The sequence below is a fragment of the Betta splendens genome, chromosome 4, assembly GCF_900634795.4.
Source record: "Betta splendens chromosome 4, fBetSpl5.4, whole genome shotgun sequence".
Lineage (NCBI taxonomy): Eukaryota > Metazoa > Chordata > Actinopteri > Anabantiformes > Osphronemidae > Betta > Betta splendens.
Window position 1 is genome coordinate 20,627,888 of NC_040884.2, and position 16,780 is coordinate 20,644,667.

The 16,780-nt window shown below is 50.8% G+C and overlaps 2 protein-coding genes across 3 annotated transcripts; one reads left to right on the forward strand and one right to left on the reverse strand.

The window, feature by feature from the left end:
- The first annotated feature begins 190 nt into the window (after positions 1-190).
- Positions 191-3,813, forward strand: LOC114853078 (TNFAIP3-interacting protein 1-like). 2 transcript variants are annotated; one of them, XM_029145994.3, is made up of 10 exons: positions 191-1,048; positions 1,602-1,710; positions 1,791-1,866; positions 2,123-2,185; positions 2,279-2,344; positions 2,425-2,553; positions 2,659-2,781; positions 2,884-2,958; positions 3,038-3,163; positions 3,244-3,813. In XM_029145994.3, exons 2-10 carry the CDS (start codon positions 1,622-1,624, stop codon positions 3,301-3,303), a joined length of 807 nt encoding a protein of 268 aa, XP_029001827.1. In that variant the 5' UTR covers positions 191-1,048; positions 1,602-1,621; the 3' UTR covers positions 3,304-3,813. The 2 variants fall into 2 exon arrangements, with proteins under 2 accessions (XP_029001827.1, XP_029001826.1); XM_029145993.2 differs by lacking the exon at positions 191-1,048 and having other exon boundaries at positions 1,380-1,710.
- Positions 3,814-4,103: 290 nt separating this feature from the next.
- LOC114853077 (F-box/LRR-repeat protein 7-like) lies at positions 4,104-16,508 on the reverse strand. The gene is made up of 4 exons (XM_029145992.3): positions 15,609-16,508; positions 12,853-12,942; positions 5,765-6,382; positions 4,104-5,340 (listed from the first exon to the last, which is right to left on the reverse strand). The coding sequence occupies exons 1-4, from the start codon at positions 15,643-15,645 to the stop codon at positions 4,604-4,606; spliced, it is 1,482 nt and encodes a 493-aa protein (XP_029001825.1). The 5' UTR covers positions 15,646-16,508; the 3' UTR covers positions 4,104-4,603.
- Positions 16,509-16,780: the final 272 nt, after the last annotated feature.

Sequence of the window (16,780 nt, forward strand, 5' to 3'; positions counted from 1 at the left end):
TTTGTGTTTTGCAATAACAGCATTTGATTAATTAGGCGTATTTTCTTCATGAAATGCTTTTTCCCCCCGTTTTAAATGGGTCTGAATAAAATTAAAGGCCTCCATCAATCAGTGAAAAAAGCCCTGCACGCACATGAATTATTTGAAGTAATAAATTAAAAACGCCAATAATGACCTTTTTGTGGAAATACTGTAATGGTTCTAAAGCTGTAGTCGCCGCGCTGAGAGGCGGTTGAGGAGGACTTCCCCCGGTGCGTCTTCCGTGAACCAACTCTGACTCAGCGCCTCTGAGACGACACGATTGTGTCAGATAATGGCGTGAGTTTCCCACAGCCGAAGCACGTCGGGGTTTTGGTTCAGATCTTCGCTCTGAGAGTTTGGAGCACGTTTTCTGGCTTCGGGCTGCGAAGCGCTCATTAGGAAGTTACGGAACTGCCCGCTGTAAAAAGTGAAGAACGACAAAACGTCAAGTCAAGGTCTAGGTTTCTGTTATGCAAATGTTGTAGGTCTGTACTAATACTACTTCTAATCTTGCAGGTATTTATTTTCATTTAGTTTACTCTTATTTTCGATTATATTGATGTTGTTCGTGTCAGCTGTGACCTTATTATGCTTATATATATATTGTTTTCTTTTTTTTTATTTTCAACAACTATAAAAAATATTCAAAGCTTAATGTTAATCAAATTTAGCTGCTGCTTTACGCATAAATGATACACTTAATATACACAATATAAATATCACATTATTTATTTATTTTATTTATTGGGCGGTCGACATTTTTTACAGCGTGGAGCCAGCCACTTCTCGTAGTCATTAGTACATACCATAATCACATCCTTTATTACCGCTCAGGGTGTTGATCAACTACTCGTACTTTCCTTTCCTTCGATAAACTCAGTGGCTGCACCAGTTCGGCGCGTGAGGGAATCCCGGCTGTTGACTGGACAATACCGGTTTTACCACGTCACACCGCATCCTTATATAAATCAGCCTGACAGCGAGGCGCTGCTTCAAATCACAGCGGACGACTGCAGCGTACAGCACGGTGAGTGGCTTTTCTGTCCTAAATGTGCACGTTTGTCATTTCTAGCGCATGACTTGTCATCGTGGTCTTATTTGTAGACCAATAAGTTTCAAACGAATGAGAGGTTGTTTTCATATCAGTTAAATTTTATCTCAACACCTGGATTCCCGGTAAAAATGAATGAATCTCAGCCACATTTAACCTCACGTGCAGCGTGACACAGCCCAGTGTCTCATGTTGACCCGGGATCTGGGTCTTCAGCTTTAATTAATATTAGTATTAACTTCATTTATTTAGGAATGAAATAGTTGTATGTCTCATGAAGATGAACAATTTGAGATGATCACGTGACTTTGTGGCGTTAAATCAGCTGAGCTCTTGTGTACCAACCAGGATCTTCTGCATCTTTATTTTGGTCATCTCCAAAATAAAAAGTACTGGTACCAGTTAAGTCTAGTTTTATTCCAGCATGGGTCCATATTATCCTACATGTGCAGTTTTATGTTTTATGCTCTATGGATATAAATGGTCAGATTGTGTTGGTCTCATCGTATTCTTCTGTGTCTCAACACAGTCGCTGTATCAGATCAGAAGATGATGGACAGGTCACAGACAAGTGAAAATGTTCCCACAGATGACTTCAAACCTCCCAGACTCTATCCGTCACTGCCATGCATAGACAGGTGAGTCTCAGCATCATCTAACGGAGCATTTCTACTCTATTTATTGGTGGATGATCAAATGCTGACGACTGTGTTCTCAGGTATGACGTCTATCAGCCCAGGAAGCTCCAAGCATCCCTGGGGTCTCAGCCTGAGGGTCCACAGGAAGACGCGCAGGTAGCGTATCTGTATCATATGCAACACTGGAAGATACGTGTGGGAGCGTAATGTTCATGTCCGGTCTGATTCGCTGACCACAAGGAAGTAACCGATGTTACTGTTACTGTGTTACTGGAAACAGTTCAAAACAAAACTTCCAAAAATGTGTAAACGGAAGTCGGTGGATCGCATTTCATAACAGTCACAGGCATCTGGCTGCCGATGAACGTGTCGTGTGCCACTTCTGAATGCTTCCCCTTTTCTCCCCCCGCAGTCTGACGGCGGTCACATCAAAATGAGAGCGCGGATGCTTATCTTAGAGGAGCAGAGGCAGGAGGTGAGCGCATATCAGAAGTGAGATTCAAATTCAGAAACAAACACCAGCACCTGCTCTCAGTCCTCACGAGATGAATGTTTCCGTCTTACTCAGCTCCTTTCTATTAATGAGAGGTGGGCGAAGGAGTACAGAACCATGGTGCAGTACTACAAGCAGAAGGTGAGAACCAGGCCTCTGTTTGGTTGACTTTTATGTCAGCTCGTCTCATCTATTTTTTTTTTTTATTTTTTTTATCTCAGGTTCGTGACTTAAAGGCATTACTGCACCAAAGCCACGGTTCCCCTGGAGACGAGCTGCGTAAGGTTGAAAGACTGACCTTGAATTTTAATGACAAACTACAATTCAACGCTGCTAAAGAGACAAAATGGGTAAACACAATATGTCCTCACTGTGGCTCCGCCCCCAAGACGCGCTGAAGCATTGCGAGCAACGTGAATGTAAAAATTCAAGCAAAATCAAACCTTTTCCCACAGGCTGAGGACGCTGACGCTGAATTACTGAAGGCAAGAGAGGAGGCGAGGGCGCTGCGGGCGCAGAACAGCAGCCTGACCCGTAGAGGGCAGCACCAGCAAGAGGAGATCCAGAGACTGAACAAGGCAAGACGCCGATCAAAACACGTCTCGCTTCAGCACAGATGAGCTGGAGTCTGGCTCCAGTAACAGCGCCGATGTAACGGTGGCTTCCACTTTTATGTGCAGGCCCTGAAGGAGGCGCTGCTGACGGCTCAGCCTCTCGGCTGCAGTGAGACACTACAAGACCTATGGAAGCATCAGGTAGATTCACGTCTCTGACCTGCGCTCGGTGGGAGTCGGGTCCATCTTCAGGCTCCTCACGTCCTCGTTTCCATTTTAGGCCGAGGTTTATAAGGAAGACTTCCTGAAAGAGCGGAAGGACAGGGAGAAGCTGAAGGGCAAATACCTGGAGCTGAAGAGCAGGTTCATCAAAGTCCACAACGAGCTCTGCGTTTTCAAGCCTCAGGTACGACCGCGCTGCTTTTCTCCCACCGCTGCTGCAGCACAAACAGAGTCCCACAACCCTTTACTTGTCCGTTGGTACAGGCGACACCGCAGCAGCCTCGCGCCCAGCGGCAGCGGCACCACCCCGGCGGCGAGCAGTGAGCCTCAGGGGCCCCCCCATGCACTTCATGAAGCGGCCGGACCAGAACCTGGATCAGAACCCTTCCCAGTGGGAGAGGGAGGATTCTGCCGCTGCACAGCCCCAACACTAGTGACTGGAGTATTTGCCAAAAGGTGCAACAGGAACGCAGGATTTTCCAGTTTCCACCTGTGTCAGCATTGTTCCCGGAGCAGAAGGAAGTTCAGAGGAGGAATAAAGCGCACATCTGCATACGTAAAGAGGAAATGTGACGTCGCACTTTTAAGAACCGGGCTGCGTTTCTGATTTATTGGGCAGCGCTGCTGCTGTTTATAGGTCTCAGGGGAGCTGCAGATAATCACTCAGTATTGGCTCGTTTGCACATGAGGCCTCTGACAGAGGAGAGACGATGGATAAAAGGGTTAGGAACATATATGACAATATATTTATGTTTGAAGGTATTTGTTATTAGTATTGCACATCTTTATCTTGAATGCTGTTTATTTATAAGGCAGAATAAACTATTGTTTGTATGCTGTGAATGTGTCATCACTAAAGGGAGGGTTTAATTAGCACCCAGAACTCATTCCTTGCTCCCATCCAGAAGCAACTAGAAGCGAGATAGAAGACTTTGTGAGTGAAGTCCTCTGTGTGCTGATGTTCTGAATCTGGCAGTGACTAAAATCTACACACGGGGTCTCTGGCGGCCTCTGCTGGCGACCTGTGGGTATTACAACCCCTAACTCCTTCCATTGCTCAGGGTAACCTCCCTCATAAACACACGTAATGAAGTGTGGAGTGAGATGCTCAGAATCGTGGGGGGCAGATTTTAAAAACAAATTTATTGGCACAGTTATAGCAGCAACGTGTTCTTGTTGGTTCTCTCCTCTGATCCCGGCACAGCTTCCGTTCACCCATTCAGAACCCGACCACAGAACTGCTGTTGGGGGGACGACGCTTTGAGCTCATTGGATGTGATTGTCAGGGCGACTAAAGTGCACACACGCACACAAAGGGAAGTGGAAGGAGTATATTTGGAATGGTTGCTGCTTCGCTGCTACATTCTTAGTGGTTTACTTTAGATATTTGGTGTCTATAAATAGATGCCTTGTATGAGAATGATTATGATCCATGATGAAAATATCCTGCACTTCTCTAAAATGGTCCCAAAGCTGTTCCCACTGTGCTCATTGCTGCTATGGAACGTTGTGATGTAATATACTGTAACACTGTACCCCTCCGCCCCTTTGTACAGATAAATATGTTAAATACAATCCTCTGTACAGCCTTAACAGCCACCGAGGCGGGATCACACTGCACCCGTCAGTAGAAGGCGGGGTTGGTGTGCTCGATGACGCAGCGCCGGCAGTGGCGCCGCACGAAGCGCAGCGCCTCCGGCGACACCTCGCACTCCTGCACGTTGAGCAGCTGCAGCTCGCAGCAGTTGGCCGCCAGCGCCTTGAGTCCCCTGCCGCTGACGCTCTCGCACGCCCGCAGGCTCACCCGCCGCAGGCCCTGGCAGTACACGGCCAGCTGCTCCAGCCCGCCGTCCGACACCAGCGGGCACTTGCCCACGTCCAGCGACTTGAGTTTGTGGCAGCTGCGGGCCAGGTGGCCCAGGCCGTGGTCCGTCAGGCCCTCGCAGCCCCGGGCGTTCAGGTAGCGCAGCCGGGGGCAGTAGCGCGCCACGTAGCGCATGCCCACGTCCGTGATGCGGGTGCAGTGGGCCACGCTCAGGTAGCGCAGGCAGCCCTCCAGGCGCGCCACCTCGCGCAGGCCGAAGTCCCCCACCAGGCGGCAGTCGCTGAGGCTGAGCTCCCTGATGGAGGGGCAGTGGAGGGCCAGGTGGCGCAGGGCCTCGTCGCTCAGCCTGGTGCAGCGGCGCAGGTACAGGTGCGTGAGGCGGGGGCAGTGGGAGGCGATGGTGCGCAGGCCCTCGTCCTCCAGGGAGAAGCAGTCGGTCATGTCCAGGTAGTGGATGGAGATCTGCTGGCCGTGCAGCGGCGACAGCTGCAGCGACGCCTCCTGGGTGAGGCCGATGCACGTCACCTTGGAGCAGCCTGGGGGCGGGAGGAGAGGGGAGGCCGTCAGTGAGGAGTTCTACGGTGTTTGCCACGCGGGGGCGCCACAGTCAAACCTGCCGCATGCATGGAAATGTCTGAGGAGGGAACCGGGACCCTGATGTCTTTACCAGCTACGACAGCAGCTCCATGCCGTGAGCTTCTCCAAATAAGGCCCACGGCTTTTTAAAAGGCTATTTTTACAACAAAGGGAATAGATCACAGCTTCAGCTGCAGACATTTCTCCGTCCCAGTCAGCGTGGTGTGTGTCACTTCCTCTCTGAAAGCAGCAGGTTGGCCTCCATACAGGAGATGAGGCAAGTTCTGCTTCCTCCCCCCCGCGGGGGAGCGAGAGGCTGGTGGAGCGGCTCCACCAGCTTCAGAAGAAGCGACACACTGGGAACCACTGCTGGTATTTTCCTACCTGAGAGGTTCAGGTGCTCCAGGTTGGGGCAGCGGGACACCACCTCGAACACGGCCTCGTTAGAGACGTTGTAGCAGCCGGCCGCCTCCAGGCGGCGCAGCTCCGGGCAGCTCTGAGCCACCACGTGCAGCCCCCGGTCGGTGAGCCGCTTGCAGCCGCTCACCACCACCGTCTCCAGGGTGAGGCACACGTTGGGCGTGTCCTGGCACAGCCGGCGGGTCAGGACCCGGAGGGCCCGGTCGGCGTGCAGCAGCTCGCCGCTCAGCCGCACGGCGCTCCACAGCCGCGGGTCCCACGCCAGGTTGTACCAGCGGCGGCACACGCGGGCGCAGCGGCACAGCTGGTTGGTGGGCAGGTGGGAGAAGATCAGCAGGAGGGCGTGGTCCGGGAGGAGGTCCACCGGGGCGAGGTGGTGGGCTTTGGACGGGCGGGAGCGGGTGTGGCCGCCGGGCTGAGGGTGGACCACGGCGACCGTCTCCGTGGCGGCGGACGAGGACGAGGACGAGTTGGTCTCATGGCCGTTACTGGAGAGGGCGGGCGAGGAGAGGGACGAGGACTTGGACGGGAGGATGAGACCGGGGCTCGGCGTGCTCAGAGTCCGGGTGCTGGAGTCTAAACCTGGAAAGCAAACAGAGAAAGTCCTCAAAAGCTAGACTAGTGTTGGTTAAGACATGGCTTCCAGTTCCCTGCTTAAGAGCAGGGTTGAGCCTTTTATCACCAGCAAAGAGGAGTTTCCACGGATGCTTCAGCATGTTTGGGGAAAAAGCGTGTCACATTTATCTTGCAGGCGTTTGGGCGGCAGTCGCAGCGCCTCCTAATCAGATGAACCCTGTGGCTTCAAAGCCGGCAGCCCCGGTTGAACCCTGAGGGCCTCCTGACAGATGTGCGGTGATTACCACCACGTCTGAGGAAGCGGCTTCCAGGAGCGATGGCCGGATGCTATCGCCGTGGCGCGACCCGACCCGGGTCAGGCCTCAGCTTCATCAACCGAGGCGCTGGATGTGAGTCCTGGAGTCGACCCGTCTCCTCCGATGCTATCTGTCTCCCCATGACGCCCCATTAGCCCGGTCTGATCTGAAGGAGTCTGGATGAGGTTTGGCTCGTTATCCCAGTGACACTGAGCCTGTTGTGCACAGCGTCCTGACACCAACGTCCTGGCCTTCATGTGGGTTCGTGTGCAGAGCCGGTGGTTCGGACAGTCGCACAGATCTGTATTCCAGCCCCTCCACTCTCCCCTGATGACATCCACAGACCCGTCCTCTCAGGAGCGTGTCCTCTGATTCACGGCTGCTTTAAAACCCGCCTCTCGTGGGCCTTAAAGGCCTCGCTCGCGTCCACATTGGAACAGAATCGAGACCCAGTGTCTGATATGTTTTCTGTCCTGCCCTCACTGGGATTTTCTGGGATTTGAGCGTTCTTGTGGCATGCGCTTGACCTCAGCGTGGGTTTATTGCATCACATTTATGTTGGTGGTCCAGCTAAGATTAGTGCAGCAATAAACGTGAGGTTATTTGCTTGAGATCATCTCCATCTAGTCACAGCCTTTAGGGGAAGACCGGGTTTGCAGATGATAACATGTCCAGCAAAATGCAAAGGATTGAACAATGTGAGCTTATTATAAACACTAAAATTTTACTATTAGACACCTGTATAAATAGGATTTTAACTGGTAGCTCTGGATTCTGTTTTTGTCCTGTGGCACAATAAATGAAGCAGGATTCCTCAGTTAACGCTCAGTGTATTTGTGGATTTCTCCACCATGGCTGGAACCACACACAGAGCTATACAAACAAGTGGGAAGCAGCGTATATTGGCTTCTAATCCACAGGGCTCCGTGAAAGTCCACTGAGTGAACTCAGAGCTGCTTCCTCGGACCCCGACCTTCAGGAGAAGATCAGATTTTCCACGGAAGCGCACGCAGGCACGGGACGACTCCTTTCTTTTCATAGGTGACAGACGCTTGGCTCTATTGTCCAATGGACGCAATGGACGCTGCAAACGGGAGACAGGCCCATCTGCCAAAGGAGGAGTCACTTCCAATATGAACCATTTATGAGAAGAGTGATCTAAACCAGAGCAACTGTGCCTGTAATTAAACCCCATCGAAGCCCCAAAACGAGCCACGCTGTCACAAAACCATCAGCCAGACGGTTCTACTTTCTGGAAATGAAACAAGCAAATGAGGCTTGAATTACTGCACTTGCTCTGTGAGTAAACCCTGAGCTGAGGATTGTTCAAGTGTTTTTTACCAGCATGGGTGAGAAATCCCAAAAGGTCTCTAAATGAAGGCACAACAGCTACTGAATCTGCATTTCCCTGTGACAACTGAGGAAATTCCATCTGCTGAGCAGTAAGTTCAGCAGACACCTCTAGAAGCTAAACTTTCCTGTAAATCCCGGTTCCTGCTCGAAACCGTGCAAGTGAACCAAGAGCCTGCGTCACTGCAGAGCAGCGATTAACGGAGCAAATATCCCACAGCTGGCAAACGTCTCCGAGAAGGCGCTGCGAGTGCAGATGGTGGAAGGCTCAGCTCGCTTTCCGAAATCAGAGGAGCGGCCGTGGAACATCTGGTCTTTGCCCTGGACAGAGAACAACGGAGCCGTGGTGAAATGAAAGAGAAACTCATGCATTCTGAATGCGCGCGCGGCCGCAGCCAGGCATAGTTGGCTCACATCGTTTGCCACTAAAACCCAGAACCCAGGCCGACGCACAGCGCCGCTGCAGCAGGATCCCATTAGCGTCCGCGCACATCTGGATCGGGCTTTGATACCAGAGGTTCAATGTAAATCAATTGGCGTGATCACTGTAAGGACAAGATGGCTGCGTGACGATCGGGCGCAGCTGGATGTTCAGAGCAGAGTCGCCCCAATGACAAAAACCTGATGGCTTTCATAAAAGCGCCCCGCGAGAACAGACTGAGGAGGAAGTAAGGAAAGGAGCGGGAGGAGAAGAAGGAGGGAAGATAAACTGGCTGACAGTCTGCAGACTTTACCAGAGGCGGACGCAAGTGCACAGACGGGGCCGGTGCACACTCTGACGGTCATAAAGCAAAGCTATGAGGATGCTGCAGCCGCTAACGCGCCGTCTGCAGGGTTGCTAGCGCCGCACCTGGCGGAACAGGCCGGTCCGTTACCTCAGCGCCATTGAAACCCGCGGCGGGCGAAGCACAGGCGCTAACTGTTTAGCCGAGAGTCAGAGAATGTGGGAATCAAAAGCACGGCTGATTTATCGGCCCTGAACAGAAACACGCTCCAGTTTATTAAAGGGAAACATCCGACGGAGCGAAGCAGCTCCTGCGATAGAAAACATCTGTCTGTCTCGGCTTTTATTGAATACATGGAAGTTGATATTAGCGTACAGCGCGGCGGCGGGGCTATCGGCAAAGCCTTCACTACAGGAAGCGCTCGCGTCACGGGACAAGCCCAGGACAATGGAGCCTGCAGGTTCCTTTACAATGTGCACACTCAGACAGGAAACAGACTCCTCGGCCCCCGGAGCTCCAGCACCGCAGCCCTCTCACACTCATTCCGTCTTGAAATTGATTTCTGAAAAATCAGACGCACACACGCCAGGAAATATATAACACATATTTCCCTTGACGCGACCGGTTTCCCCTGAAGGAGTCACTCGTCACTTTATAAATCCTGGGCTGAGGAGGACAGCGTTCGTCTGGTCAGAGAGCAGGTTTCTCTCCAGAACCGACTGAGCGTCAGGCCGAGCGGATCCGATCTGACCTTTGGCAGATCACCCAAACAGACGGCGGAGAGTGAGCAGGCGACGTGTGAGCAGGCGACGTGACGCGGAGGTTACGGGAGGAGAAGTCACAGAACCAAGACGGGAATGGAAAAGCCCAGAACGGCTGATTGGGCCGTGATGGGGAGCAAATGTGATGACCTCATGTGGTTAGAGCCACAGAGCGAGGGAGGCGCTGAGACATTTGTGGTTACATTGTCATGACAGGAGCGAGATGACTTTAACTCCATAAAGATGTTCATCCATGGGCCCGGTGCAGTGTCCTGGCTGGCCACTTTATTAGGTACAGCCAACAAACCTGACATCTACCGGATTTGAGCTTCTCTCTTTAAACTTTGTGTTGATTATTGAGCTTTGGGTGCTGGAGTCGTGCTGGAGGACATTATGGTCGACACATGTACTGGGTGTAGAACATGTGCTGTGCTGGATTGAATCCGACGTACAGATGAACGTAATAAAAGAGGCCAGTGGATAATTTATTAGTGGTACATACCACTGGATCAAGGTCCATCTACACAGTAAAGTTTTAGACCAATGAAGAAGAAAAACAATACATTTGCTAGTTGGGGTTAAGTTATTGTGACTCATTATGGTCCCTTGGGCAAAGTAAATAATTATATAAATTCTTAAATGGTGAATTTAACGCCCTCATTCTATAAAACACCATCTGCCGAGTACAGTCTCGTTAAACAGCCTCCAGCTTATGTAATGAAACGAAGCGTCGTGAGTGCGAGTCGGTCAGCGTCGGCCCAGGTTCCGGCCGCTCGGACCCAGGTCTGTCACTGTGGAGGCATCGAGCCAAACTCCTGCAGGAGCAGAGCGGGAGTCGCGGCCAAGTGGCGCCTCTCCCAACTCCTGTCAAACAAGCTGCTGGAGTAGAAATGAAGAATGTGACGGTGTTACGGCAAACGCAGTCAAGACAGCAGCAGCCTCCTTCTCCCTCGGACGGGGGGGAGGAGGAGGAGGAGGGGAGCGGGGAGGTCGAGGAGTAATCAGCAAGAGTTATGGGATGGAGAGAGGCCGCCTCGCTCTCCTCCTCCTCCTTCTTTGGTCAACTGCTCTCGCCCGCTTCCTTCTTTCGCTCGGGTTTCCCGTCTCGAGAGCGGCCGATGCAGAGAGTCTGGGAGGCAGCAGATCCTCCTTCCAGCAGCGCATCCTGCCACCAGGTTGGGAATATCTGGGAAGGATCTAAAAAACCAGACAAGCACCTGCCAAACGTTCCCCCCTGCAACAGCGGCGGCTTCCGCGTGTAAACGGACTCCTCGGGCCCTGAGAGCCTCCAGCAGCTGTGGAGCAGCGGAGCCGGAGCTCCGCGCTGCAGCAGCAGTGGATAATAACATCTTACGTCTCCCCTCTGTCGTAAAAACACGCACAAGCGCCTCTTTCAGGCTCTCGCAGCAAAGAGTCAACAGTGAAACTCTATATGTGGCTGCGTAAACAGCAGCGAGCGGGTCGTCGGCTGCTTCCCTGAGGGAGCGAGAGGGACTAGTTGCCCTCGGGGGCAAAGATATTAGGAGAGCAGCTGACCTGAGGCCGCTGGGAAACTAGAATAAGTTTATTATGATCAATCGAGTAATGTCTTGATCTAATGAAGTGAGGTATGTGAGCTGCACACATGTTTACTGGTTCCATCATTGTGCCTGTTTCCTTGGCAGACTGAGGGGAAGTCGGTGTGTGGATTGTTCCCACCGCTGCTTCTCGCGCCCCGGCTGCCTTCCTGGTGCCATTACGAACGGGTGAGGGAGCGGTCGCTCCGCCGTGATTCAGCGCAGTGTTCCTGAACCCGGGCACGGTCGTCTGCTGACTCAGCGCCGGACGGACCCTGGGTTGGTTTGTGCCGGAGCAAAGAGGCCCAGACGGAGGCACGGTGCAACCCCTGCTGGGACAGACTCAGCCTCATGGGCCCCAGGGAGGATTTACCGTCAGGCTGCAGCTAACGGGCACCTCATCCGTCTGACTGAAGAATGAATGAAAGCTGAGAAATGCTGCAATAACCCGCCAGGTTGTGTTTGTGTTTGAGCGGGAGCAGTGGAGGCATGTGATTATTAATATTAAAATGCCCAAGTCATATTCTGGTTTATTGACTTTAAAGAAGAGTGAGGTTTGAGTCCTTGTGTCTCTGCCTGGAATCTCACACAGAATAAGTAATAATCTGCAGCCACACGATGCTGACGTTTAAGAGACGTCACATCATTTTTTCTGACACGAATCTTTATCGGTAGATTTCTCACCATGAATAAAGTCTTTGATGGAGTACAACCTGGTTTTCTGCGTCTGTTCTTATGACTGAGCGTGGGGACACTGAGGCCTGTAATGTGTGCTCTCAGTGTGTGGTGGGGAAGCAGCCCAGACGGCTTCCTGATTAGTTTAGTGGGCCACATGACGAGGTGGACAAGTCCTGTGTGTGTGTGTGTGTGTGTGTGTGTGTGTGTGTGTGTGTGTGTGTGTGTGTGTGTGTGTGTGTGGGTGTGTGTGTGTGTGTGTGTGTGTGTGTGTGTGTGTGTGTGTGTGTGTGTGTGTGTCCACGCTTTTTTTAAGGAGGGGGATTTGACTGTGGCCGTGGCGGTTCCGGACCATGTAATTACTCCCACTTAGCATGGAGAAAAAAATAACAATTTCAGTCATAACACAGGCGAGAAATTATGGCTGGCAAACCGCTATGTATTCTCCGCCCGTATGTTTCTATCTGCACAGGTTCTCCTCCAAGTCCACGCATTCGGGACCCATATCGATACCCCTAAAGTATCTCGCATGCGTTTCCTCCAGCTCCTGAGCGGACAGGTCCAAGTGAGTCAGCGTTTCCAGCGTTGGATGAATTCGAGTGATCTGGCCTTTCTGCTCAAAGCAGCACAGAGAATCTGACTCTATATTTAGTTCCACCATGACTAAATGACCTCACCAAACAAACCAGTGACACCAGTCTCTTATCCTGAGAGTCTTTCCATGCTTCTCCTCATAAAGGGTGAGCAGCACACAGGAGGCCGAGGAGGTGAGGCCGAAGCAGAAGGAGCAGAAGGCCAAGGTCACTCCCCACACCTTTACTCACCCCCCACCCCTCCCTGGCAACGCTCTGAGCCTGATACAACCACAGTTTAGATAAGCATTCCTCCACAATGAGACGCCCCGAGTGTTTTCGCTTCTCGCTCCTCCAACAGAAACGCCTTCGGTTTCGGGGCCGTGACGGGAGCTGTGAGTTTGTTTTCAATTTCGGGTTATCCCAGGAACACACAGGTTTCTGTCCAAAAATAGGCAGGCCAGAAAGTGGATATGAGAGGGAGGGGACGGCGAGGAGGGGGAGGGGGGGTGGGTTGCTTAATGAGCACCAGATGCCTTACCTTCACTGGTAGCCACATTCTTCGGCGCTTTCGTTGGTGTGTGATCTGTGCTCGAGCTGATGTCAGAGGAGATGCTTGAGCTGCCTTTACCTGAAATTGGGAGAAAAGCACAACGGCTGAGACACAGAATATCGACTGTAGCCTGTAGTTGTACATTCAGGCGTTTAATATGATGCATGGAGCCCATGGCTCTCTGCCTCTGGGGCTTTTATGCTTATCCTCTATGATGAATGCTCAGCTCTGCCACTGGCGAGGCCTGAATCTACCTCTCACTCGCACGGAGGATGAATGAGGAAACACAGGCGCTGCAGTCGCCCAATGATTACATCATCGTGCCTTCCGTGCAGTTTCCACATAACCTCCACATTCATTTCAAGCTTCCGCTCACGGTTCGGCCCAGCGCACATTTGGTGCCGCGTCGGACGTTTACGGCGCTCCGTTCCTCTGTCAGATCATAAATGCAGCTCTGTGGCTTTCCCGAGGCCGCGCATGCTCCGTTCACCCAGCGAGACGGGCCGGAGCGGCGCTCCCACCAGTCACGCCCATCACGTCAAGCAGGAGCAGCTGCCCGGACGCTTCCCGGAAGGAGGAGCGCCAACGCCAGCGACCCGGAAGCGACTCTGGTTTTTAACCTTCCTACAACAAGAAACTCTCCTGCTTCCCGTCAAATGCTCCTCTGACGAGCCAGCGCTCGCAGGGATACGGCCAGCGCGCCATTAGCTGCTGGAGTCACAGCTGGAAGCAGATGTAGAGGAGCAGAAGCTGATACCTTACGAGCTACATAGGACTAGAGCAAAACCTCATTGGAAAATGTACATATTTTAGAGGCCGATGTCAAATATATTTTGGGATTTGCTGTGATTTTCATTTTTGCTAATTGGCTGATTGACAACTGGCAGCGTTAGCCTTTGGAACAAGCACCCTGTTTAGATTTGTTTTGCTCCACGAAGAGATGGAGTTTGGCCAAAATGTGCTTTTCTTGTTATCTCATAAACACCAGAAAGCAAAGACCTGAACCGAAGGGTAATCTACAAATCATCAGGACATTAACATGAAGCTTAGCCGTCCTCCTCCTCACATATCAAAGAGTATAAACATTTGCTTCTTCGAGTCGTATTGAGTTCAAAGAGTAACATCTGTCAACTGTACAGTAGCCTCACGTTTCCTTTGGCCTAGTTCAAACAGCAACTGTTTTCTGGTGACGCTTGTGCCAAAGGAGAAAAGCCTGTGCAGCCTCTGACAAATGTTTTCCACCTGATTAATATCGGTTAGTCTCATAAAAGTTAAAAAATGCATTTCTGTTGCCAGTGCAGCTCAAGTATGTCTTGAAAGCCTGTGGTGGGATCTGTTCACCTTAGTGGGCCGGATTCCGAGGTGGAGCCGGTCCGTTTGTTATTTCTACCATCATGTGCTCCAATCTGTTTTCGGCGGTTATTGACTTAGGAAGAGAGCTTGCTGGAATGTTATTTGTACAAACAGTTCTGCTCTGGAGGCAGCGATGATGTGTTTGCTAAAGTGAAACCATATTTTTTTTCTGAATAGATAATGTTAAAGATGAGATTTGAGGCCGGGGGGAGGACATTAGAGGTACCACGGAGGGAGCTGTACTTGAATGCATCTCACAGAGCAGTCTCTCAGTAATGAAGGGGGCTCTTTTGATGTCCCTCGATCATTAATGTCACATTAGAGTTAAAGTTAGACTGTGAAACGGAAACGTATCAGAGGATTCATCCTTGTCGTTTAATGAACTTCTGACCTGTAAGATCCGTGTTGATGCTAAACATATCCTTGAATTCAGTAAGTAAAGCAGGAAACGGTCCAACGGAAGCACATCTACGCCGAGACCCTGACACTTGTTACTGTGGATTAACCCTCGGCTACAACTGCAGCATCTGTGGCTTCACTTTATGCAAAATACACTGATTATGTAAGTGCACAAAATGGCCTCCGAATCCAAAAACAATACTAGGATAAGGAACTGTGGACAAAAATCTCTGGAATTGCCTCTTATCAAGATAAGAATGAGTGAGTGGGCCACATGGGCCAACGCTCACGTCCTCTGACCGACCTCGACCTCCATCCACCCTGCAGGACTACGCGTTCACTTTAAAATCACATCACACGCTGGGGACATAAAGGGGATTTAAAAAACAATATTATTGCATGCTATTGAATGCTCAATTTGACTTGATGTGGTGCCTCCAGCTTCATCCCATCACTAGGTGAACTCTGTTCAACACTATGCAGCACTAATGTCTTCCTATTACTGCGTTTTTCTAATATAAAGCTCTAAGTAAATGGACCCAATCTGAAATTTTGTATTGTATTTAGTTTTAGCTGGCATTCGTATTTAAACTACACGGCCAGCAGATGTCACCCTCCATCCTGCGTGTGAAACACGGACCTTAGACGTCTGGAAGTGTAAGAGTATGGAATTAAAAGCCATACGTGGCCATCAGAGCCAAAACAGCGCCTCCGATAAAGAGTGCGACGAACGGGATGGACTAGAGCCGCTGCAGCAGCTGGAAGAAAGACCGGAGCCGGTCTGAGGCGAGCTAACGGCTGTCACACACGAGCCCAACTGAACTAGACAGAATAAGAGCCGCACATTGTTTCCCAACGCTGCTTTTTTTGGACACAAACTCGGAAAAGTCAGCCATAACCGAGACCCAGAGAGCGGTGCAGCTGATAAAACCCCGTCCTCCAGAGTGGAACCGGAGCGAAGCGTGTTTTAAAGTAGTAATTACAGGACTTACCCTCGCTTCCGTACTGTTTTCCATTGTTCGCACCCATTTTAAAGAATACATAATCTACGCGCAGTCCCCGGGTTGTCAAAAGGACTTAAATCCCAGAAGAAAACACTGCTTCCATGAAGACGAGCAGGAGAGTCCGAGTTTTGTGCAGGGCCGCTAGTTCTGACTCCAAATAGTTAATCCAGATGTTGAACAGAAGACGCCTCAGCATTACGCAAACCTAGAATCCAGGCTTGACTTTCCAGCGGTGCAGACTTTCTATATCTGAACATCCACACACAAACGCTGGAGCCGTGCGCAGTCACAGTCCGGTTCGAGGAGTGCGTGTGCGCGCGCGTGTGTGTGTGTGTGTGTGTGTGTTGGGGAAACTTTGTGAAGTGCCTCAAATGGTAAGCAGCTGTTTATCAGGGCGAGTGCGGGCTATCGCAGCGGCCAGACAACTTGGAGAGGACGCGCAGATTTAAAGTGACCGCAGAACCGAGACGGAGATGTGGATTAAAAAAAAAAGAAAAAGATAAGACGCGGAGAGAGTGAAATTACAACATGACTCATTGCTCCTACGAGGCACGAGGCTGGAAAAGGAAATTTGTTCAAGAAAAAAAAACATTTACTGTCAAACAATACCCCCACAGATCATTAATAGTTCAGCGTCATGTCATCATTGTTGAACAGTCTCCTCCAATCACGGCCGAGGACGCGTGCGCTCATACATTCTAAAGATAAAGGCCCACTGAAAGAAGAGACTAGGTTAACCACACGTTTCTATAAATGGCAGCCATATAGGCCACTGGATCTGGAGCTAAGAACACTGGACTGAACCAGTTGTCTGCTGCTGACAGTTGACTAAGTATTCCACATACTTGCTTCCAACTTTGCCCAGACAGAAACATCCACCAGGAACTTGATAGGGAATCAAAATGCTTTGTAGCCCCATCGAGTTGAATGTCACAGATATTTTTAATAAACTGACAAGGGGTGACATTTTTTATTCTGCCAATTGGAGCTTTTTGGCATCTTGTGAGATTCTTTAGTGATCTACTAGTGATATTAGATCAGTTTGGTACCGGGCCCAAGAATTCATAACAAATGCCATTCCATTACATAACCCAGTTTCCCCCTTAAGTGTTTAAGAGCTGTGGTACGTTTGCAGGTTTTTATGTGGCTCACATCCATCA